We start from the raw sequence: 24,510 nt of genomic DNA, 5'->3' as shown, positions 1-24,510 counted from the left end.
TTTATTTATACAATCTAATTTGATTTACCAATTAACTTCTATTACTATAATTAAATAAGCTAAAGTTTTTCAGATTTCTAGATGAGATGAGGATTGGCATGGCATGTTTGTCCATCTTGTGGGACTTCAACATGTAGCTTCTAAACTTTTCTAATTCTTGCTCAGAGCTGCTGCTTTATTCTGCACCTACAGTAAATAATGTGTTTTATTTGAGTTTTCAGAGATAGTGCTGGCTATTGTACTCTGTGGGGCATAATGTTCATCGAGAAACAGAATGTAAACTCCAAATGTGGTTGACTAAGTAGTGAAACTTGGAATGCATTTCGTAGTATAGCAGAGTTTTAATGTTTATTAGATAATGAAATGTGTGTCTATGACTTGTTTCCACTTAGGATATTGAATCTTTGATGTCTGAAGGTAACAAATCTCGTACAGTTGCTGCAACCAACATGAATGAGGAGAGCAGCCGATCACATGCAGTCTTCAAAATCACCCTCACACACACTTTATATGATGTGAAGTCCGGGGTAGGTGTTCAGATACATGACCTTTTTTTTTTTTTTAATTTCTAAAGTGGATCATGGTTTATCTTATTCCCTTCAGGTGTTAGATGACTTAAAGTCCTAGCCAGGCATGTGTATCAATTAGGACTCAGGACAAGAAACAGAAGCCACTCTAGGTAAACAGAAAGGGATTTAAGAGGGAATTGGATGATTACAAAGTTGTTGGTACACCTTCTGAGGAGTGATTTCTAGACTAAATCTCTAGGAATAACCTCCAGAAGAGCACAGATCTCATCCAGTGAGGATGGTACTACCCCTGAGGCCACCCCCAGACCTGTGAGTTCCAGGCACACCCCAGAGCTGTGATCCAAGATACAGGAGTCAGTGAGGCCACCTTCTTAGAGCCCTGGTAGTTGGAGAATGTGAGCTGGGACACCTTTTTAGGAAAACTCATATATCCACACTCCTGCTTGCCAGCAGAAAATAAGCCAAAATGGGTGAGGGGGATGACCTCTACTTTGTTTCTGCCTTCTAAATCTTAAGCAAGAATATGTGATTGACAGAACCTAAGCCACATCCTGAGCCTTGGCTGCAAGGGAATCTGAGAAATGTAGGTTTTAGCTCTCCACCCTCTCCAAATAAAGGAAGTTGGAACAGAAGTTATACAAGCTGATGGCCCATAGTCTCTGCCATAGCATTTTTTGAGCTTTCAACTCTGATGGCAAACTGTATAAGCTAATAATACTCTAGCTGATTTAGTGGAGTTTCTTTTGAAGTGTTACCTTCTGCTAAACAGCAAAGTGTTAGAAGGAGTAAGTTATACTGGAGAACTTGTACTATAAGATTCTAGATTTGTGGAATAATTTTTTGAGCATTTGGACTTGAAGCTTATGAAAAGTAACAGAGCCAGAGATGTGTATGCTTCTATCACACTGAAAACTTCTGTGTTGGCTCATACATTTGTGTTTTCCCTCTTACTTTTTATGTGAACTTTTGCATATTTTATTACTACCCTCCAGCGAATCAATTTCAAATACCAGAAGCTAAAATGATCACCCTGGCAAAGTGCTGTATTTTGGCAAGATTTTCATTTGCTGAGAGCATATTTTTCTTCTTTTACCATCACAGCAAGATTAGTGCAACGACAAAAAGTTCTTTGTTTTCTATTTCCTTTTCAGCATAAAACAAAAAACATACTGACTTTTTTTTTTTAAACCAAAAGTACTTTTGATTTGGGAAGCTTAATACCCTTTTGTTAGCAACATGTTTATTTATGGAAATAAGTATGAATGTATACTTTAAAGGAAAGTTTTAAAAAGTGATCCAGTCTATAGCTTTTGGCATTGCTTTCCCGCATTTCTTACATTGCTGCAGAAGTATAAACTATCTGTTTTGAACTATCTGTTTTGAACTATCTGTTTTGAACTATCTGTTTTGAACATTTTTGATAAAGGAAAATGTCAGTATGTATAATAACTAGAAAAATATGTAAATTTAATACCTGAAATTATGAAACAAGGGAATTATTATATGAATAATATGAAAAATTTTAGAAAGCATTGGGTCTTTGAGGGATCCTTCTGTTGTATAAAAGTCAGATTTTTTTGTATCATAAGAAATTCAAATACTTTCTCTCAGGATTATTGGTAAATATATATGAAATTTTAAGCGTGGTTTCACATATTAAAATTTATACCTTATGAATAGTGCTTTTGTATACTTCTCTAAGAAGATTTTGTTGGGTTCCCTTCAAAATGTACCATATTGGGGGGCACTGTTTTGTTTTGAGATAGTTTTCTGTCTGGATTCGTAGTTGTGTATAATTTTGTGTGTATCTACTACTAGACTGTGTAGTTTTCTTACACTGTTATGTAGCAGCACAAATTAACTTTAAAATTACAACAGATACGCTTTAATAAAGGATTTAGATAATAAACTCATTTGGTAGAGATGTATCACTTTCTGTATTCTGTAACTGTTTGTTAGTATTTGTCGATTTGCTTCCTAGACATCTGGAGAGAAAGTGGGCAAGCTGAGCTTGGTTGATTTAGCCGGCAGCGAGCGAGCGACGAAAACGGGAGCAGCAGGTGACAGGCTGAAGGAGGGCAGCAACATCAACAAGTAAGTTGTCCAGAAGCCTGCCTCTGTTGCTTCAGTGACTTAGTAGCCAAAAGGGGGATCTTCTGTAGTTACTGAAAGAATAGGATTCCGGAATGACTGAGGCTATAAATAGTGTAGAATTTTTTTTCAGAGATATTTTTTAAGGGCCCGAGCCTGTTTTATGTTTTTTTGAGAGGCCTTCTGGGGCTGAGGAGCACAACCTCAGTCAAGTCCAAGGTTTCCCAAGGGCAGCCCTATTGAGGTTCGGCGCCCGGGAGTTCTTTGTCCCAGGGAGTGGTCCTATGCCTCTTAGGATGTTTAGTGGCATCCCTGACCTCTACCCACTAGGTGGCGGCAGTACTTGCCATCTCTCTCCCCAGCCCGAGTTGTGACAACATAGATTATCTCCAGATACGGCCAGCTGCCCCCTGTGGGGACATAGTCACCCTCCAGTTGAGAGCCACTGGTCTAAGCTATAGAAACAAACAAAGATAATCGGAGTATCAGAGTCCAGCTGTGGATCTTGGCGTGGGTGTCACTGTCTGAACAAACAATAACGTGTACTGGCTACATCGGGCTTTGCTTTTTATGACAGCTGTGGTGCTTATTTATACCAAGGTTTTACTTTACAAAGTAATATTTTGTGCACCAAGTCCTTCATATGGTTATACATTTTCTTACCTTAAGCTATATTGTTAGCCCCTTGGGGGCAGGAATCTTTTCCATCCTTGTGGCTCCCAGAAGGACACTTAGTGAGACAGTCATCAGTAACCAGCTGGAGATCATAGAATACCATCATCCAGATGCTACGCTATTATTTATTTATATATATATGAATGTTCTTGCCTTGTACTATGTTTTAGTTAATCGTATTGTGTTTGTGGCATCCTTTCTTAAAGATATGTGGTATTTGTGTCATTATCTTGACCTAATGGTTTACAGCTTACATTTTTTTTTTTACAAAAATGAAAAAAAAAATTGAACTAAGCAATTTTGTAGCTTACAGTAGTATTAGAGGGATATCAGCATTTAGAGTTTATGTGTTCTTAACCTGAGCAGCAAAATGCTGACAACAGTGCTGTTCTCGTGCTGGTACAAAGGCATCTTGATGTTCAGTCTTTGTGCTAAAATGTGACATTTGATACACTCAGGTTTTTACGATTATTACGGTTTGTTGCACCATGCAGGTCCCTCACAACCCTCGGTCTGGTTATCTCAGCCCTAGCAGATCAGGGTGCTGGCAAAAACAAGAATAAATTTGTTCCATATCGTGACTCAGTTCTCACTTGGCTGCTCAAAGTAAGTTTTTTTCCCCCCTTTCTGGGATGCTCTTGGTGGTTGGTGAAAAGGAAGAATAAAGAGTAGACTATTGATTTCTCCCAATTATAATTTCCTACATCAGTGTTCAAATTTATAATCATTAGACTCTTACATGATAGTCCTAATTTTAATGGATTAAGCATGGGTTTCTTTCTGATTCACCAGGACCCGGAAGCAGGGGGGTTTGCGGCACACCGAATCGCACAGTCGCCTCTGAGATTTGGGGACTAGAACAGGACCTAGTGCTGATCTGATAGCTGAGCGCGTCATAGGAAAGGGGTTTCCACTGTGTTCCAGACCCAGCTGGACTGCTCCTTCCTTCTCACAGACTCCTTTTGTTTGATGGACATTTTGGATCTTCTTTTTCTGTTTAACTTCCAGACTACTCATGATCATTTTAATTTGCTTTCAGCTGCTTAAAGCTGTTGTTAAAAGATAGAGTAGAGCACACAGTCATTCACTGGTTAATTGATTCAGCATGAATGAGAGAAATGGAAATGAGGAAGAAAAAGCCTGTATGAAGCGCTGTGAGGAGGATGTAAGGAAACGCTAGATTCTCCTTGCCCTGTAATCACTCAGTCCAGTAAGGGAGAGAAGTTGTGTACACAGAATACTGTAACACAAGTGGGTGATTCCATGAGAGAGAAGAAAATGGCATGTAATCGGAGTTTGGTGAAGAGAGAGACTATTTCCAGGTTTCTTCTAGTCTTTCAAGATTCCCTTTGGTCTTGATAGAGCTGGTGTGGTGGATTAGGTATTGGACTGGAAGTTAGAGGATATCAAATCTAGTGACAATTTAACTCCTTATAAAGTTGCCAACCCGGAATAAAATATTTTACCTAATGCTCTTTTAAAAAATGTTTTTAAAATGGAAAAATAATTTTGTGAGCCCTGTTTAGTTGTGTGATGGCTTATTTTCTCAGTGATCAAGAATTTATTGAATACCTGTTACTCACTGTGCTAGTGGTTGAGCATATAAAGATGAGTTAAGCGCAGGCAGCTAAGTAGAGAACACAGCTTTTGACATGTTTAGAGAACCATGTTTGTAAAGGGAGTAGGGTTTTCTTCTAGTTTCTACACCCTCTCAAAGGCTTTACTAGTATTCAACTTTACTTTCTAAAACTCTACACAGTGTTTGAGCATGCTTTATTAAGTGAAATTTGCCACAGTAGAAAATCAGGTAGATTACTTCCTTTGGCCAAAGTGCAATAAAAGTAGAAATTTAAAACAAAAGGATAGGGACTTCCCTGGTGGTGCAGAGGTTAAGAATCCGCCTGCCAATGCAGAGAAACGGGTTCGAGCCCTGGTCCGGGAAGATCCCACATGCTGCGGAGCAACTGAGCCTGTGCGCCACAGCTCCTGAGCCTGCGCTCTAAAGCCTGTGAGCCACAACTACTGAGCCCGCTCGCCTAGAGCCCATGCTCCACGACAAGAGAAGCCACCGCAATGAGGAGCCCGCGTGCAGCAACAAAGACCCAGCACTGCCAAAAATAAATAAATAAAACAAAACAAAACAAAAAGATAAACAAAATTTGATGATTAAAAACCACTTGTAGGGCTTCCCTGGTGGCGCAGTGGTTGGGAGTCCGCCTGCCGATGCAGGGGACACGGGTTCATGCCCCAGTCCGGAAGGATCCTGCATGCTGTGGAGCGGCTGGGCCAGTGAGCCGTGGCCGCTGGGCCTGCGCGTCCAGGGCCTGTGCTCTGCAGCGGGAGAGGCCACAGCGGTGAGAGGCCCACGTACCGCAAAAAAAAAAAAAAAACCACTTGTAAATAACTCTTGAATTAAAGGGATACATATTATAAAACGTTTAATTACCAAGGAAATAATTGTCTCAAGTGTCAGTAATTAACCTTGAAGTCTCATTTGTTTAATTTCCAGAAGAAATCTCAATATGATACTTCTTCCTCACACTTTCCATAGAAACATCTCCTGATCATGCCTGATGATTTCTGGATGTGCTTGATTTAAAAGAATATTCATTGTCCTGTCGTTCCAGTGTTGCTGCTTCAGTCCATTTAACCCAACAATAAGAAATACTTTGTTAAGTTGGCGTAGTTAAAATGGCCTAGGTTAATCATTGAGTGTCCATCGCATAGGCTGGAGGCCAGGAGAGCTTGGGTCAGGAGAATCAGGTACTGTGCAAAGTGCTTCACATACATTATCTCATTTATTCCTTGGAAGGCAGATGGTGGTGGTCCCATTTTACAGATGCGGCAACGGACACAGAACCTGCAAGTGACAGAACCAAGATTGGAATCCAGGGCTGACCTTGCTGCCCATCTTCTGTTGCCTAGGCTGTGCTCTTCTTACCAAAGGTTTCTTTTCACTAGAAAGAGAAGCACCTTACTTTTACCAAATGTGATAGAAACTGTTGAATATAATTGAACTTGAAGAACAAAACTAAACACTTTTTTAAAAAGCTCTCTTTATCTTCTGTTTAATAAAACTAGGCTATGATTGTAACTTCTATGTGTTAATTCTTAGGCTAAAAAAATGAATAGTTTCCTTGATCTTTGTCATATTTTTCCTGAAAAACTACATGACCTTCTTTACGATGTTTGACTTTTGTACAAGACCATAAGTAGGGGCATTTTTGTAAAACCTATGCTGGGGTTTAAACAGTTTTCCCCAAAGCCTTTTGGAATCCATTGCTACACAAATCATTCTCCCTTCAGGTGTCTTTTATGTCCTTCTTTAATTCTCAATTAGTCTAATTCTTCCTGATCCTTGTTTGACTTGGTATGATGCTAGTATTCTCCACTGTGACTTTCATCCAACTCATAAACTTGCTCATCCTTTATAAGATTTGCAGTTTCTTTTTAAAGTTTTTTTTTTGCATTGTGTTCACATTATAATTATGTAGTGCTCTTAGAGTCAGAGAAACTGCTCACACTTGGTGATTTGGCAGGTGGGGGTGTGACGTGGGGGGATGGGGATGGATGTGACTGCTCTTCTCTCAGGCAGGGTTGAGCGCTTACTCATTTGGTAAGTGGTCAGTGGAGAACTGTTTCATATTATGTTTTCTTCTCTCTGTGACTTTCTAAATATAGGTCTTAACATCAAGTAACTTCCTGTAATGAGTGCTCCAACAATGAATATCTTTGGAATTCATCTACTTTTTTGCATCCTTACTGCCAGTTACTTAATGAATAATGAAAGCTTTCTTCTCTCGCCTGGGTGATTGAAACTTCTTTCCTGGGCTTTCCTAGTTCATTCCGTTCTTTACAGTTAGGTTGCTGTCTTTCTAAATTAATACTCTTCTGAAACTTAAATGTCTTCAGTAACTCTCCAGGGGCACTTATGATAAAGTCCAAGTTATTTAAAGACTTGCGGTTTACTAGGCCCCTCCCTACTTGTCAGTGTTCAGCTTTTGCTTCTTGACATTATCAGTTCTAGCTGAGTGATGAATACTTTTACTTCTAGGACTTTGCTCTTACTCTGCTGGGAACAGTCTTCCTCCTCTCTTCAATCCCTCTTCCTACTTCCCTCTCCCATCCCCTTTACCTAGGTGATGCTTATTCATCTTTAGGTGTCAAATGTCACTTTCTCTGGGAGTCTTTTCTAACCTTTCAAGACTGGGCTTTCTGCTTTTTCTCTGTTTTCCCAGACCATATTGTATTTACCTCTACTTTAGTTCTTAGCATATAGTATTTGCTCACCAGCATTGCCCTCTAGATGGTAAACTCCGTGAAAAGTTGAATGAATGAATAATTTCAGCTCTGCTCTGCACTAGCATTATGACCTTTGGTAAGCCTGTCAATCTTCCTGGGTCTCATTTTCTCATCTGTAAAATGAAATAATTTGATTAGGTGACTTCAAAGAGTTCTTTCAGCTTTAAAAGATTCCGACTTCCAAAATTCTTTCTCATGTCCATTTAATTTGCAGTTTCTGCGTTTGAAACAAAGCTCATCTGATTTGCCTAATTAAACAATTAAAGAGTAAACAAGAAGCATTATACTTTCTCCTTGAATGAGTGCCAGTTCTTTTGTTGCTGTTTCCTTTTTGCTGATGGCATGAGGCCATTTTTGAATATGAGCATATTGTTGCTCATGCACAAGGGCTTTTAAAATGTCAAGTATTAAAAAAAAAATGTCAAGTATTTGTTGTTTGCCAGGTTTCCTTTTCTCAGCACAAATTGAAGCACAGTATGCGTGCTTTTCTCCTGTGGTAGTTATTGTTACGAATCCCCTTCTACCCAACCGCATTTGCTCTTCCTGTGGGCTAAGAGAATGCAGTGGTTCTGGAAGGGCAGCAGTGCACCACGGCACTGCTTGTGAACTGAATTCCAGCCTGAGATGTAATTCCTGTGATCTTGATATATGACATTTGAATTCCATTAACGTGCATGGGATTCTTCTTGACATCTTTCTGGAAGTTGCCAAAGCTGGGCACCAGCAATGTGAGATCAGTGTCTGGAAGTAGAGTGAAGCAAGCAGTCATCCAGACTTTGCAGAAATTGCCTTTGCTTCCTAAAGCCCAGATTACTTTCATTTCCTCCCTTTTCATGCATCGAAGAGTTATTTCCTTCAATGATATAATTATCTTAGCTGTGTTTTCTGTGGAAAACCAAAATTTTAGTAATGGATGAATAAGGGGACGTACTGTTTGTGATTATATTGGACTGTTAGCAACACCTAGGGAACAATTTTGTTTCTGGCACTAGGACAGAACTATTTGGAAAGGCTTCAGGTCTGAACTCTCTCTGTTGCCAGGTGTTATTTTGTTACTGTGCTATCGTGGGTAGCTGTGAGGGAGTGGAAATCATATTGGACTGGAAGGTAGAATACAACTGGGCAGGAATGTTTTCACTTCACTAGTTCTGGATCTGTAGGCAAGGTATTTAACCTCCTTTGTCAGAACAAACCTCTGGTTTTTCATCAGTAAAATGGGGATACTAATACTCTAATTCACAAAAGGCTGAGGACTGAATAATCTCTGCACAAAGGTGTATAAATCACGGGTGGTTCAAGCAAATTTTAGAAATATTGATAACGGAAAACATTTCTATCTTCAAAAGTAAGAATTTTATATTGGTTAATGCAGCCCAAAGATAGAGTTGGCTTTCTTGTGATCTAATGAATTCCTCATTAGTGGCCAGCCTGAGTGTTCTCTCTAATATTGTGAGTCTATAATTCAGTGATACTTTACTACTGAAAGGGGGCATTGAGTCTAGTCTTCTGGGTAACTCTCATCCTGAGATAGAGTAGTGGGAGTTATCTATGGCTGTGCAGCAGATTACCCTGAAAACTCAGTAGCTGGGAGCAGCCATCATTTGTTACCTCAGAGTTTCTCTGGGTCAGGATTCCAGGTGCAGCCTGAGTGTTCTGGGTGGGGTCTCTCCCGTGGCTGCAGTGCAGGCGTCATCTGGGGCTGCAGTCCTTGCCGGGCTGCTGAGGTTGGATCTGCTCACCTGAGTGCTTGTGGGCAGGCGTCAGAAGATGTGTTTCCAAACTCACTCCTGAGGTCTCTTCCTCGGGCTGCCTCACCTCATGGCAGTGGTTTCCCTGAGTGAGAGAAAACACCCACAACAGAAGCCAGTCTTTTATAATCTAATCTCAGATGTGGCAAGCCATCAGTTCTGTGTTCTCTTCCTTAGAGGCAGATCAGAAAGTCCCGCCCACACTCAGGGAAGGGGAAGACATGGTGGTGTGAATTCCAGGAGGCGTAGATCTCTGGGGGCCGTCTCAGAGGCCGCCTGCGCAGCTGGATTTCATGCAGCCTTTGTGTGGCGAAGCGGCGTGGGGTAGACTTGACTTCCCAAGTCCTGTTTTGTAATCCTGAGTTATGTCTAGTTATTTTTTAATGTTCTCAAGGGGAAGTCGTTTTTTGAATTTGTTGAAGCCCATCCTAAAGTCCCTTTAGCGGTTTTCTCTAATGGAGATGAATGTCTTTTTTTCATCACCCTTATCTGAACTCTAGAAGCGGTTGTATAGAACTTGAAGCCTGTTTCAGTAGTTTTTGAAGTGCTGTCAGATGGAATACGATGAAGTACCTTCAATGTATCTTTTGTTTTCTAAGACCATAATTGCACCTTATGTTTTAAAAATTTACAAGGTGCTTGATAGCATTATAACAGCACCACTTTCTGAGCTATTATTCAGGCTTCACAGAGACTCCAGGTACATGGCGTTATGGAGTAGATTGTAGGTAATCACTCTTTGATCAAATACTGTTACGACTGTTCAGTCTTCTCAGGGAGATTTTGTAGGCACTTAAGAAAGCATCCTTTTTTATTCTGAGCAGTCTGCTGACTTATGGTATCACGTTGCCTGTTAAAAGAGGACAAATTGACTTAGAATTAATTTTTATTAAACTGAAATAAGTGTGGGCTTCATTGTATTTCCCAGTTCTTTCTCAAAAACCAAAGCTCCCTTTTGCAGAAAAGTAGCTTTTGCCAGCGAAGAAAGAGCATGGGACTGGGAGCCAGTATACCTGTACTTAAGTCCTGGCTTTGTCCTTCAATCTGTGTTTGACCTTGGGACATTATCTCATCATATGGGGCTTCAGCGTTCCCATATGATGTTTTCTTCCAACTTTAAAATGGTATTCACGTTCTTTTCTTCTCCAGGACAGTCTTGGGGGTAACAGCAAGACAGCCATGGTAGCTACTGTGAGTCCGGCCGCTGACAACTATGACGAAACCCTTTCAACCCTGCGGTATGCAGATCGTGCCAAGAACATCGTGAACCACGCTGTGGTGAACGAGGATCCCAATGCACGGATTATCCGGGACCTCCGAGAAGAAGTAGAAAAACTCCGAGAGCAGCTAACCAAAGCAGAGGTATGAGACACAGCCGAGCAGCATTATGGGTCTAGGAAAATCCAGTAAAGCTAGAACTTGACTTTTCTTCCCCCAGGGCCATAAGTGATGAGTAGAGTTTTTGAATTTCCTATAGGAAGAGAAATTTGAGATGAGTAATAAAGGAAGACAGATAAGTTGTCATAGTTGAAATTTAGATAGTTTTTACAGGTGTTAAAGGATTGAATAGGAGAGAATAAGGGGAATTGAGAAAATGTTTCTTTCCACAGTCTAGGCAGCCGACGAGAAAAGAGGTACAGTAGAATAGGGTAGAGAAAGAGAGATGCTTGAAACAAAAATAGATACAACTTAATACTAGTGCAGCAAATGGTGGTGAACGTGCATAGGCTAATTAGAAGAGGAATCAAACAGATTTGTGTTGTATCAGATGTTCACAGGTTGAAGTCCAAACAGAAATCCTAAGGAGGTCTTGCACACCATAATAAGCTAGTTTTTCCATGTTATGGGTTAATTATGTTCATAGGAAAAAATATAGCAGAAGTAGCCATCTGTTTAAAACTGCCCTGTTTCACTATCCTTTGTACATTCTATAGTGTATGATGTTTATGTTCCATTACTGAATTTAAAACCTACACAATTCTAACCAAAAATCTTTTTTATTAATTTTTAAAGATTTATTTTAAAAAATTTATTTTATTGAAGTATAGTTGATTTACAGTGTTGTGTCAATTTCTGCTGTGCAACACAGTGATTCAGTTGTATACATATTCTTTTTCATATTCTTTTCCATTATGGTTTATTACAGGATATCGAATATAGTTCCCTGTGTTATTCAGTAGGACCTTTTTGTTTATCCATTCTATACGTAATATTTTCAAATGCTTATCCTTTTATCAAAAGTGGGATGAAATGTCAGATTCAAGATCCCTACTTTAACTAGCATTTCTGTTCCCATTATTTCCAGGCACTGTGCGATTCTTTCTTGGGCCTGAGGCCGTAGCCCTCTTCTCATGACCTGTTTTCTGGTAGTACAACAGTAAATTACATGGTCAAAACAATTATCTTGATTGTATTTTTGCCTGTTGAATCCTATCCTGTTTTTACAGGAATAATTTTACAGTTCATCAAGATTCTTTGAAAGTTTGTTTCTGTCTTCCTGGTATCAATAACACCGTCCAGTTTTCAACATGTGCAAATTTAGTCTGCATATACTTGAAGAAATACCCAAAGTCATCAATTAAGAGTAGAATGAGTCACACATATGAGTCTAGACCTATTGAGATTTAAAAAAATAAGCCCTTGGTAGCTTGAACTTTTTATCTCCCTAAATGTAATTAGATCTCATAGTAACAACAGGTTAGAGAAAAATGAAAAGGTTAAGTCTTCTTTCAAACCCACTGGATAACTAGGTGAGTCTGTGGGACCCACACAGTCTGGATGCTGTGGGTCAGTGACAGTCCTTGTGTCTTAGGCAGGTCAGGGACCCCAGTGAGCTGTAGAGCTAAGAAGAGTCAGGTGGTTCCTCTTGTCCTCCTGGATTTAGCGAATTCTTTTTTCAGGGCATTGTACAGACGTTTCATGAAATAAACATTTTGCTTGTAGGCAATGAAATCTCCAGAGCTGAAAGACCGGCTGGAAGAATCAGAGAAGCTAATCCAGGAAATGACTGTGACCTGGGAGGAGAAATTAAGGAAAACCGAGGAGATTGCCCAGGTTTGTGCTTCCTGCTTAAGGAGAGAGAAACGTCGTGGTAGTTTGCGCAGTGCAACTCGGAGCCTGTTTCTGATTTCTTTTTGATTTTTAGCTTTGAAGATGGCAAATCTAGCAGATTAAGATTTAAATAAGATCTAAATCCAGGAGTCTGTACTTTACAAAGTTCATTTGAAGGATAAAGACATAATTACAATTAATTGTTCATTATGTAAGAAATATATTTTTAGTGTCATAAAATTTTTTAAATGATATAACTAGCCATTGGCTCTGAACACCCAGTTCTGTTAAGTGCTTTGCAAACATAAGGAACTTACCCAACTTCAAAATTATTAGTAGTAGATATTTAGGCTATGAGCGTCTTGCTTCCATATGACAACTCAGTAAAAGTAATATGAAATACCTAAATCTGAGGTGACTGTCTCTTATTTTTAGACCATTAAATATAAAGTAGTGAAATCTTCCAGTGGGTGCATTAGCATTTGGAAAAAATCCTAAAATGTCCAACTGTGTGCCTAGTAAAGGGGTTACTCTGTGACTTTCCTCTTAGATGCTTATTCAGCCTCTGTTTTAGAAATATATATGGTAATGTGGAGGTCAGTACCGCACTGAGCAATCTTCTCATGATTGGATAACTCTGATGGTAGATTGAACTGAAATCTTTTATTCTTCCATTTCTGTTCATTGGCCTTGGTTTGTTCTTCCAAGGCTAAGAGAGTAAGTGTCCCACTTGTATGTAGTAACTAATAATAACAGTAATAACCAATACTTATTGGGTACATGTACATATTGGGTCCTATGCTAAGCACATCTAAATATACAGCATTTTATTTAATCCTCCCAATAGCCCTGCAAGATAGGATCTGTTATCACCCAGATATTGAAAGTCACCTCTACCTCTTCCCCTCCTTTTCTAAAATTAAAAATTTCTTGTGTTTTCAACTGTTCTGTGTATTAACAAAATAGAACTTGCTACTTCTTTTGTTACCCAGTAGATTCCATCTTTCAATGTGCTGTCCAGAATCAATCGATGCATCAGATGTTGTAGGACAGTACTATTATTATGTAGCATAAGGTGGATGTTAGATTTATATTAGTGCAGACTAGGATTTAAGTTGATTTTTAAACATTTTTATTACAGTCCTTTTCAAAATAAATAAAAATATGAATGTCATAAATCCACACGTACCCATTACCCAATTTCATTAAAGACCAACATAAGACCAGTCTTGTTTTATCTGTATCCCTGCACTGGGTTATTTTAAAGCATGTCCCTCAGATTACAGAGAAGAGAATACACCAATATATAAACTTTACTTCTCATTACATATTACACTTGCTGTTTTTCATAAATTAAATTATTATTTAATAGAATTAATTCTAATTATCATTCAATTTGGAACTAATTTATGTGAGCATTTTTGGGCTACTCTGAAAATAAAACATTGACTTTGAAGTGCTATTGTACTTGGGTTGCTTTGCTCTGATACGAAGCAGGGTAGGTCTAAGTGAGAGTGTAGTGCTGATGCAGCTTATCTGTAGCATCTTTCCTCACCTAACTGTCCTCTGTCTTGGTCATATGCCCCTTTTGAGGACAGCCTGATTTTATCCAACACCTCATTTAACACCTTATCTTTCCAAGCCCCCAGGCTTCAGTGCTGCTGAGCTTTCTTCTCCTCTCTCGCTGGTCTATTGGTCATTGACCTCTTTGCAGTACAGACTGGCATTTCCTAAAATGTATTCCTGGCAGTATAGCCACAGACTGTTAATAAGTCTTAACAGACTGTTAATAGCCACAGACTGTTAATAAGGGAAAAAAATGGTTCATGATCAGATAACTTTGAGGAAACCTAGGTGAACTCAGCCAAATGGATTTCTTTTTTGAAGAGCTCTTTGGGAGTCTGTTCTAAGTCAGCCAGACTCTCAAAGTCCTCTGGGTTCTGTGGCATCTTCCTCTAGTATGCCCGCCCCCAGAGATTGTCCCTGCCAGTGAACCCTGTGGAAGCTGTCTGTACCCTTTTGACCCTTAAATCATGAGTACTTTATTTACTATTCAGTTTTTTGTGTGTACTTTTATTACCTAATGAGTTTGTAAGGTTCTCAAGAAAAAAGGCTGTATCTCTTAATTTTTGAAACTATGTGCTCAGTAGTATTTTTGAGTAAACAGTCAGAACTCAAGTTGACTAATTTCTCAGCCCAGTGGCATATCTTTGATACCAAATTCTCTTATTTTCATCTTTTATGTTCTCAATAAAGAAATGTACACTTACGTGAGATAGATCAAGGGTTAGCAAACTAAGCCCTTGGGCAAAAACCCGGCCTGCCACTTCTTCTCATGGTTTTATTGGAATGTGCCATGCTCATATGTTTTTGTATTATTTATGGCTTCACAGTTGAATAGCTGTGACAGAGACCATAGGACCCAGATGACTAAAATATTTACTGTTTGACATTTTATAGAAAAAGTTAACTAATCTCTGATATCAGAAGCAATATTTAGTAAATGTAACTATATTTTATCATACAATACTTGTTTATTCTTTGAACTGATTCCTAGATGTTGCAAACTTTTGTTGTTTTTTAATGATTAAAAACTTCAAAATTTTTGGCGGCAGATGTAGCAACGAATTGACAGTTTTTCAACGCTGTGCCCTTTGGTTTAAACAGAAATTTTGTGGTATTTCTACCATTATAAAATCTCAAACGACAGGAAAACGCTTAAGGAAGTAGGATAAAACAGTAGTTTACTCTAACTGCTAACTTAGACAATTATTCATTTATGTTCCTTTCTCTGGCATAGATTTGCTCAATGACCTTGGGCAAACCTATATTCAGTGACATTCATTCCATATTCAATTATCAATATTGAGCAAAAGTCAGAGAGTTATTATTGGAGAGTGTGGGGATGGTTGGAAGTAAGTCAGTCTGGCCATTCATTATAGGGCTTTGAATGTCAAACTAAAATTCTTAGATTTCAGCAGTAGGAGCTAGAAAGATTTTGATTTATCTGTTAAAACATTTACTATATGCTATGTACTATGTAAGTATATCCTGGCTGTTTTATATACATTATCTCATTTAAATCCTGTCTTCTCCCTTACTCTGAGTGGCTTTACCTTTGTTAAGTCATATAGTCTTTTTCAGGCTTGCCTTTGCCTCTGTATGAATTAAAATTTTGCCACTAGATGACAGTAACCAAACTTCTTCTAAATCTTTTAATTATTTCCATAGTGAAAATTACTAGAGTCCTAATAAGAATATAAGTAGAAGAAACTATTGTATTACAAAAGTAGTATTTACTTATAGAAAATACAGAAAGATTATTATGAAGAAAATTTAATTGAACAGATCCAGTCATCCAAAGAAAACTACTGTTAATATCTCTGTGGTTTCTTCCACGTTTTCCCAGTGCACAGATTAATATACTAGTTATACCCTACATTTTAAATTTAATATTAGTTCATGAACATCTACCCACTTCATTCGTAGTTTACCAAAAAAAGACATTTTTACAGAGAAATGTTTCTTCTCATTATTGGAATAATTCTTTAATTACACCAATATCCCTTTGTAAAAGACCTTTCCCTCAGTAAGGGACCATACAAGATATATTAGAATTGCTTTCTTCGTTTTAGGAACATGGTTCTTTATCAAGGATAATCATTACTTAGAATTGAGTGCTGAAAACTAACGGCTAGTGCTAAACCACTCAGCACTTCTGAAAGAACCCAGTAATGTTTGTTAGAGAAGAGACTCAATTCAAAGGCCCAGAACCAAAATATCCCCTTCAGTATGTTTGTAATAGTATCATTCTAGGGGTGATTGACTGGGTTGCAGTGGCTGTATAAATTAGGATGTATGCCTAGAAATAGCAAAATTCTAAGGCTGCAATTTAACTATACTGCAGACTTACTGTGTGGCCCTAGTTAAGTGACTTAGTTTGTGTTGTCTTTCCTCAGAATCAGAGGTTCTTGATGACTCATCACTATTCGCTATTTATACATAGTTAAAGACACCCTGCTCTGCCCCGATTCGGTTGCAGGATTCATGTGTATCTCCCTAGGTGCACGTGTGTGTATGTTGCATGTACTCACAGATCGGTAGGCACGAAAAGGAAAGGTTCATGTTCTTACGAAAATAGGGCTTTACTGAATATGCTGATTTTATTTTGATAAATTCACGACAGCGACGATTTGAGTGCTCTTCTGTGTTATGCACTGTGCTAGGTGCTAGGAATACACAGTGGAGAGATAGGGTCCCTGCCCTCACAGAGAAACGGTCGAGTAAAAAGTTACCAAGTTTGAGAACAGGTGTGCTCCAGATAGGAGGAATAGGTGTAAAACTCTTAAGCTAGAGAGAGCATTCTTAGACTTTGAGGGCCCTGGAAGATGTTCCACTAACTGCGTACAGGCTTTGAGAGTAGGGGTGACAAGATGTGATGATGGTGAGTAAATGGGCCAGATTGAAGGGCCTTGTGGGCTTGGTTGAGGGAGTTTGGCCTTTATCCCTGCTGGAGACCCACTGAGGATATCAAGCAGCAGAGTGTATTAAATACTTGGCTTTTCAGAAAGATCACAGTTGAGTAAAACACACTTATATTTGCTCACATATACAGAATTAAATGTGAAAGGTGAATTCAGGATGTTAGATATTTTCAAGAATGAAAAATGAGAACTTAGTATATTTGGTTGCTGTTTGTAATGGCTTTATTTTATTTATTTAAAAAAATTTATTTATTTATGGCTGTGTCGGGTCTTCGTTTCTGTGCGAGGGCTTTCTCTAGTTGCGGCGTGCGGGGGCCACTCTTGATCACGGTGCGTGGGCCTCTCGCTATCGCGGCCTCTCGTTGGCGGAGCACAGGCTCCAGATGCGCAGGCTCAGTAGTTGTGGCGCACGGGCTTAGTTGCTCCGCGGCATGTGGGATCTTCCCAGACCATGGCTTGAACCCGTGTCCCCTGCATTAGCAGGCAGATTCTCAACCACTGCGCCACCAGGGAAGCCCGCATGGCTTTATTTTTGAAATTAAAAAATTTTACCTAACAAAGCAACATTATAGTTTAGAAAGAGAACAAATGCAGTAACCTATATAATACCATGTCCTAAGTAACATATTTGAGTTATAAAGTTATTTAATAATTACTATAATATATGACTTTTTATATCTTGCTGCCTCAATAGCTGTGGAATTAATACTTCTCTAATGCCTTTACAGGAGCGGCAGAAACAGCTTGAGAGTCTTGGAATATCTCTTCAATCTTCTGGAATTAAAGTTGGGGATGATAAATGTTTCCTCGTTAATCTCAACGCTGATCCTGCTCTGAATGAACTTCTGGTTTACTACTTAAAGGTGAAGTAGTAGGCTTTTCTACTGTTTCCTACCACAGAATAGAGCAGTATTCCACAGTATTTTTTTTTATACTTGGAGAACCATACATATTCAGAAATATGAGTTAGCAAATTGTTTTTATTTGATTAAGCTGGAGTATAGGAAAATCTTGAGTTTCTGAGATCAGTTTCTCTTTGTAGTCTTTGAGTGATGTCATTCGACGAGTAAATATGAAAGATGATATTCTGATATTATTTCCAACAAGTTAAGTAGCTTAACTTCTATCATTTAATATGATTAAACCAGGGAGTTAAGTAGATAACTTTAAAGCTTACACAGTGACTTTTAAACTAAACGGTTTCATCGGTAGACTAAAGCTTTTGTGATTTCTATGAAGCACAGCTTTTGGTGAGTGGTTTCTTAGCTTACAGAGGAAATGTTTAAAGAAAGTTATTAGGACCACTTGATTTGAAATTTGTGTTTCCAGTAACTCTTAGGAAAATTAAAAATTTTGGATTATCAACTTATAAAAAAAGAGAGTAAGTCACTTAGGGACTGAGAGGGTCAGAGTATGGAGCAGAAAAAACCAGATATACATTGAAATCTATATACATTGTATATATGTATATACTCATATACATTGAAACCTATAGTTTGTGGGATGTATCAGGAAGACAAGAGACAACTTTAGGATGAGCATGATATCAGACACTATATAAATTATAAGGAGTTTGCCAAAATTACCTTTGCCAACCCTAGAGCATAAATGAGTTACATAATGGACTATATGACTCTGACATATGGTTAATGAATATTTAGGAGGAAGATTTTTCCCCTCATAGTATAGGAACTATCTATGTGGGTTTAACTAAGTTAGTGACTAGGACAGTAAAGACATGAGCTGGTACAGTTGGAAGCAGCTTTAAAATTAGAGAATTGTGTCGTTTCACTTCTAAAGAGACTGAAGAATTCGCGACACGTTGGCTGGTTTCCCAGTTTTGATCAAAGGTATCTGGGGTAATTGCTTTGTGATATTTTGATAAGGCCCTGTTATTCATAAGTATCTTATACCATGTTTTATTACACTGTGAGTTAAATTGTGTGTTGGTTGCATATAATCGTGTGCACACTCAGGTGCTGTGTGTAGTGGGAGCAGTGCTGGCGTAGGAGGGAGGTGCCCTCAGTTTCTAGTCCAGCACCACTGCTTGGCAGATGTTTGCTCTCAAGTCCTTTGCCCCCCACAGTCTACAGATTCTTCCTCTATAAATGGAAGTTTTCTCTGTCCGGCTACCTCACAGGGTTCCTGGAGGATTAAATGGGATTTGACATATAGAAGCACTTTATAAACAGAAGCACTATCCACATATAAATTATTCCACATACCATTTTCTCATTTGATACTCTGGTACCTTATTATATTATCCTTGTCCTTTGAAAAAAATGACATATTAGCACATCTCTTGCTGTGCTTCTAACAATGCTGGCAGCTTTTTGTGTTAGAATTTCAGCTGTAGATATTCATATGCTCTAGGAGAGATGCAGTATTAGAATAGGAGTTAAATATTCTGCCCTTTTAGTTTTCAGAACTGTGAGTTCTTTTTCTTTCTGATGTGATGGAGTTCAAATTGGAGCACACAAACACATACACCCAACAAGAAAAAAAGCCTGATTCATATCTGTTCCTTAACTAAAAACTTACACAAAGAAAACTATTTAAAGACTTTTGGAGAGCAGTTAAAATATTTCTGGTCATCTTGTATGGAGGTGTTGGGATTCTGTTTCAGACTGTGTGGTCAACCCTGTTTTGGCAGAGTTTGAGGCAGTGTTGGTTCTTCACTGCCCAAGCTAAACCCATGACAAAAGTTATATTCATGACAAAGCATATTCAAAAGGATGATCTCAGTCCAAGAACAGTTTTTGCTTCAGTAAAGTGATACCATGATGTGGGTTGGAGGAATTTAGAGGCCGAGCGTTTTTTATTTCTTTGCTTTCAAATTTTCAAGCTGGTTTACATGCTGGACAGATGACCTCATGTCAGTGGGTGACTTTGAGCACCCCATGTATAAAATGAGGCCCCTGGATTAAATTACCTCTAGCACTCTTTCTAGTTCCAGGTTTTGAATGGTTCTCTTCTAGAATAGAATCCTCCATTTATTTGTTCTGTCTGGAACTTGCAGAAGCGAAGTATGGTGGCCAAACCATAGGTAGAATGTAATTCACAAGGTAATTTTGCATCTAATTTGCATAGCCAGGCAGCTCTTGCTTTGCATGGTTCCAACATACACAAATTCCAGTTAACGTGAGTTAGTAAATAATGTTGACGTTGCAGGCATTCATGAGCTTCTAGATGTGCAGCCAGAGGAAGTTAGTGAAGGTGAACTTACCGATGTGAATAATGAAAGTGGTTGTGATGAGAAGACTGCAGATGTCTCAAAGGGAGTGACACCAGAAAGCACTTCACATGAGAGGAGCTCTTGGAGATACTTTGCAACATTGAAAGCACAAAGGATAAAATGGTAGAAGCTTAGAAAGGAGTATGACAGTTTGCCAAGGTGTGGAAAATATGCTCACTGCGTGCTGTAAGATATATGTTGAGAAGAAGGCAAGCACTGTTCTAACTACTCTCGGTACATACGCTTTTAACAAAGAAAAAACTGCTTTAAATTTCTATGTTTCTAACGTTCTAAATGACAGTGTACTAAATAAATACTAGTTTAACTGGTTTTTCATTTTCCTATACATTGTAACAGTAAGAGATTTCTTCATGTTTTTACGGACAGTTTTAAATGTCACAGAATTATTGCAGTTTTCCCCAATGTTTATTAAGATCTCCTTGCTAAATTATTTTTATAGTCCTGCGCTCTTGTGCAAAGCGAGGCCTGCCTGCAGTTCTGAGGTTGACTTGGAGATTTATTTATATTTTAAAAAATTTGTTATTTTTAAAATTTTTGTACAAGTTTTAAAGGTTACAGTCCATTTAGAGTTATCACAGAATGTTGGCTATATTTCCCGTGTTGTAGATAGGCTACATTTTTGTAGCCTATCTTACACCCAATAGTTTGTACCTCCCCACCATATCACCTCTCCCCACTGGTAACCACTAGTGTGTTCTCTATATCTGTGAGTCTGCTTCTTTTTCATTATATGCATTAGTTGGTTATATTTTTTAGATTCCACATGTAAGTGATACCATATAGTGTTTGTCTTTGTCTGGCTTATTTTCACTTAGCATAATGCCCTCCGAGTCTATCCGTGTTGCTGCAAATGGCAAAATTTTATTCCTTTTTTCTTTTTATGGCTGAGTAGTATTCCATTCCATTCCACGTCTTCTTTATCTATTCATCTGTTGATGGACACTTAGGTTGCTTCCGTATCTTGGCAACTGTAAATAATGCTGCTATGAACATTGGGGTGCATGTATCTTTTGGGGTATACACCCAGGAGTAGAATTGCTGGGTAGTTCTGTTTTTAGTTTTTTTGAGAGACTTGTAGATTTATACCAGCATAAGCCAAGGTTCTAGAGGGAAGAGCTGCTCCCCTCACCTTAAATATGTTATGCTAGTAATACACTTTTATTTCTAAAAAGTCTAATAAGAACATATTAGAAAAAGAAAGGGGCATTAGTGCCCAAATTTCAACAGCCAGAGAAGACCACAGTTAATATTTAATATTTTTATCTGTATCTTCTGGATCTATTCCTGTGTGTGTGTGTATATTTATAGTGATACGTATTTTTTAATTACAGAAATAGGATTACAGTATGATTAATTCCAGTCACACCTTTGAATTCTCCACCGAATCGTTCAGGAAAGCTATTTTGCTTGTGCAGTTCTGGATCTACTCTTTTCACAAGTCAGCTACTCATGGCTGGGGAAGCAAGGGTGATTCTGAAGGACTTGGGGCAAATTATCACACACACACTTGATCAGGATTTGTACCAGTGATTCCGCAGCAGCGTCAAAGCACACGTACGTAGGGAACGGTCCTAGGGGGAGCGTAGCTCCCGTTGGCAGTAAGTTGCCTGCCAGCATTCAGTCAGTGGAGGGAGGCGATCAGCAGAATGGCAGGGCCACAGCCATTCCGTGTTGATAGAGCTGTGGGCCAGGCTTCAAGGGGCCCAGGACGAATAAGACAGCGGTGTGGCTGTGAGACGTGCCTGGTTGGAGGCAGTTTGACTCACCTAGAGTAATATTTGAATTTGTAAAAGACAGAAAGGTACCTTTCCTTCCTTCCTCACCTCCGTTCCTGAAAGGCTGTCTTGAGTCCTGGTTCTGTGAAGCCAGGGCGATTTCGTTTATTAAGGGCTATTGGTTATTTACATATGTAAAGAGCAACGAATACGTCTCTGCTTATAGCCCCTGGTACTTGCTGCAATCTTGGAATGCAGCAGTCGGAGCTGATTCTACACTCAAACTCCAATCTAGGGGGTAATTCAGAGCTTTTCTCCACCTCCACCCCCAAGGACAAAAAGGATTCCAAAGTCACAATAAGGACTCCAGCTAGAATTTCTCATGGGGAGAGGAAAGGGATTATAATAGAAATGGCCTAAGCCAAGTGCTTTGGGGATCTTTTCTTCTTTTTTATGTGATCTTGGGCTCTTTTTCTCTTCAGACTCTTTTTTTTTTTTTTTCTTTTGGAACTTCTCTGCACCTTGTAGTTGGTGTTGTTAGAGAGGGAAGAAGTGGGGAATGGAGACCGACATGGAACACATTCGTTAGGCCTGCTACTGAATGTCACTGAAGCATTACTTGTAGTTTACACCTGATCAAGCCCTGTTCTCCAGCTTAGGGAAGTGTGGGATTGGCCAAGAAGCCTCGGCCAAGATCAAGGAGCAGACATTTGCCGGGAATGCCCTCTCTGTGTGGGAATGCCCTCTCTGTGTATTGTATATACTCCTTGAGGACTGAACGGGATGCCATGGCACAGTTCTGAGCCCGGCTCTTTGTTTCCTTGGAAACACTGCTGCAGCATACTTGAGAGAAGAAACCCCCAGAAAAGGGAAAATGAAAATAATAGAAGGGAAGAGGCCTTTTTCTGAGGTTGAGATCCCAGAAGAGATGGGAATTGGAACCCAGAGTATAATTAGGAGGGATATCAGCAAAGAAGAGGAGAAAATTGTCTTCCTGAGTCTGAAGGGAATTGATTGTTCATTTATTTTTCTTTTATATTTATCTAATGGCTAAATGTACCAGGCCTGTGTTACATGCTTGGAATGCAGTGGTGGGGTGGTGCAGGTCAGGCTGTTCTCTGCTGTCTTGGAGTTTCCATGCTAGCCATGGAGATGGACAGGAAACCCACGGACAGTCAGTCTGTAAGGAATTCAGGCACGAGAGTAACAGGGTGGCTACTTCTGATTGTTGGTTCAGGCTGCACCTCTCTGAGGATGTGTACTTAAAAGCTAAGGTGGAAATGATAAGAAACTACCAATATCAAGATCAGGGGAGGAACACCTCAGACAGAGGAAGCAGTCAGTGAGCTCAGAGAACAGATGAAAGGCCCGAGTGGGTGGGTCACGCTCCAGGAGAGGCAGAGTGCTGGGAGCTGGGATAAGAGAGGCAGGCAGGGGCCAGATCACAGAGGGTTTGTCAGCCTGGGTAAGAATTTGTACTTCTTAGAAGTTCAGAGGGAAGCCACTAGAGGATTCTCGATAGGGGATCACGTGATCGGCTGTTGTGGTGGGAGCGGGTGGGGTGGATAGAAGTGGAGAAATAGGAGGAGGCTCTAATATTCACCTGGGCAAGAGAATAGGATGTGATAGTAGAGGTGGGAAGTGAGCTGATTCTTGATATATTTCAGAGGGAGAGTCTTTGACAATTTCCTGATTGACACAGGGCTGGAGGTAGACTGCTAAGACAGAGAGAAGACTCCAGGATAGCATCTGAGCTTTTCTAGTTGACCAGCTGGGTGGTGGTGGTGCCATTAGTATTGGGGAAGGGAATAGACTCAATTGGGTGGTGGGAAGGTGGAAGCAAAAGTTCTGCTCTGGCCCTTTCACTTGGAAATGTCTTTAGACATCCAAGTTGTGCCCAGTAGGCAAGAAATGATGGTGACTATGACTAGGGCAGTGATAGTGGAGGTGGGAGAATGATGGAACTAAAGTCTGTAGTTCCTGGTTGGTGATTTAATTGTGTGTGTGTGTGTGTGTGTGTGTGTGTGTGTATGGTACTTAAAGCATATTGGACTGGATGAGATCATCATGGTCAACGGTCAGCAACCTTCTTCCATGGGTTAAATCTCACCCCCTGCCTGTTTTCATATGGCCCAGGAGCCAAGAATGGCTTTTGCATTTTTTAAATGGTTGGAGGAAAATCAAAAGAATCATAATATTTTGGACTCTTGAAAATTATATGAAGTTCAGATTTCAGTGTTCATAAGTAAAGTTTTATTGGAAAGTAGCCACACTTGTGCATTTATATATTGTCTGGCTGCTTTCACACTACAAGGGCAGAGTTGAGTAATTGTGTATGACTCAAAAAGCCTAAAATATTTCATATCTGACCCCTGATCTAGGTGTGTATAAGGAGAAGGTGGCCTAGGGACACATCCCAGTCAGTATCAACATTTAAGGGCAGTCAAATGTTGAAGCACATAAGAGGGAGTTCGATTTTTATGTCTGTTTTCTCAGGTACCTGCCAAAAAGTGACACTGGTGATTAGGGCTTAGAGAATTGAGTAGTTGAGTAGGGTAAGAAGAACACATCTACCATATCTTTTATGAGGTCTAGGGAGACCATGTAATTCATAAAATAATTCAGACTCCTTGCATTTGAATAGCTCTTTATCTTTGT

The 24,510-nt window shown here is 39.3% G+C and overlaps 1 protein-coding gene across 1 annotated transcript in view; it reads left to right on the top strand.

Annotated features, from left to right (window-relative positions):
* The window catches only part of KIF13B (kinesin family member 13B), a 187,740-nt gene that overhangs the window by 76,952 nt on the left and 86,278 nt on the right, over window positions 1–24,510 (top strand). Inside the window, exons 8-13 of the mRNA XM_082657347.1 lie at window positions 393–527; window positions 2,512–2,624; window positions 3,791–3,902; window positions 10,496–10,708; window positions 12,290–12,400; window positions 17,610–17,744. Of these exons, the coding sequence (XP_082513473.1) occupies window positions 393–527; window positions 2,512–2,624; window positions 3,791–3,902; window positions 10,496–10,708; window positions 12,290–12,400; window positions 17,610–17,744 (819 nt within the window). The remainder of the gene's footprint in view (window positions 1–392; window positions 528–2,511; window positions 2,625–3,790; window positions 3,903–10,495; window positions 10,709–12,289; window positions 12,401–17,609; window positions 17,745–24,510) is intronic.

The sequence above is a fragment of the Grampus griseus genome, assembly GCF_964374135.1.
Source record: "Grampus griseus genome assembly, chromosome: 6".
NCBI classification, from domain to species: domain Eukaryota; kingdom Metazoa; phylum Chordata; class Mammalia; order Artiodactyla; family Delphinidae; genus Grampus; species Grampus griseus.
This window is presented reverse-complemented; position numbering and strand designations above follow the sequence as displayed.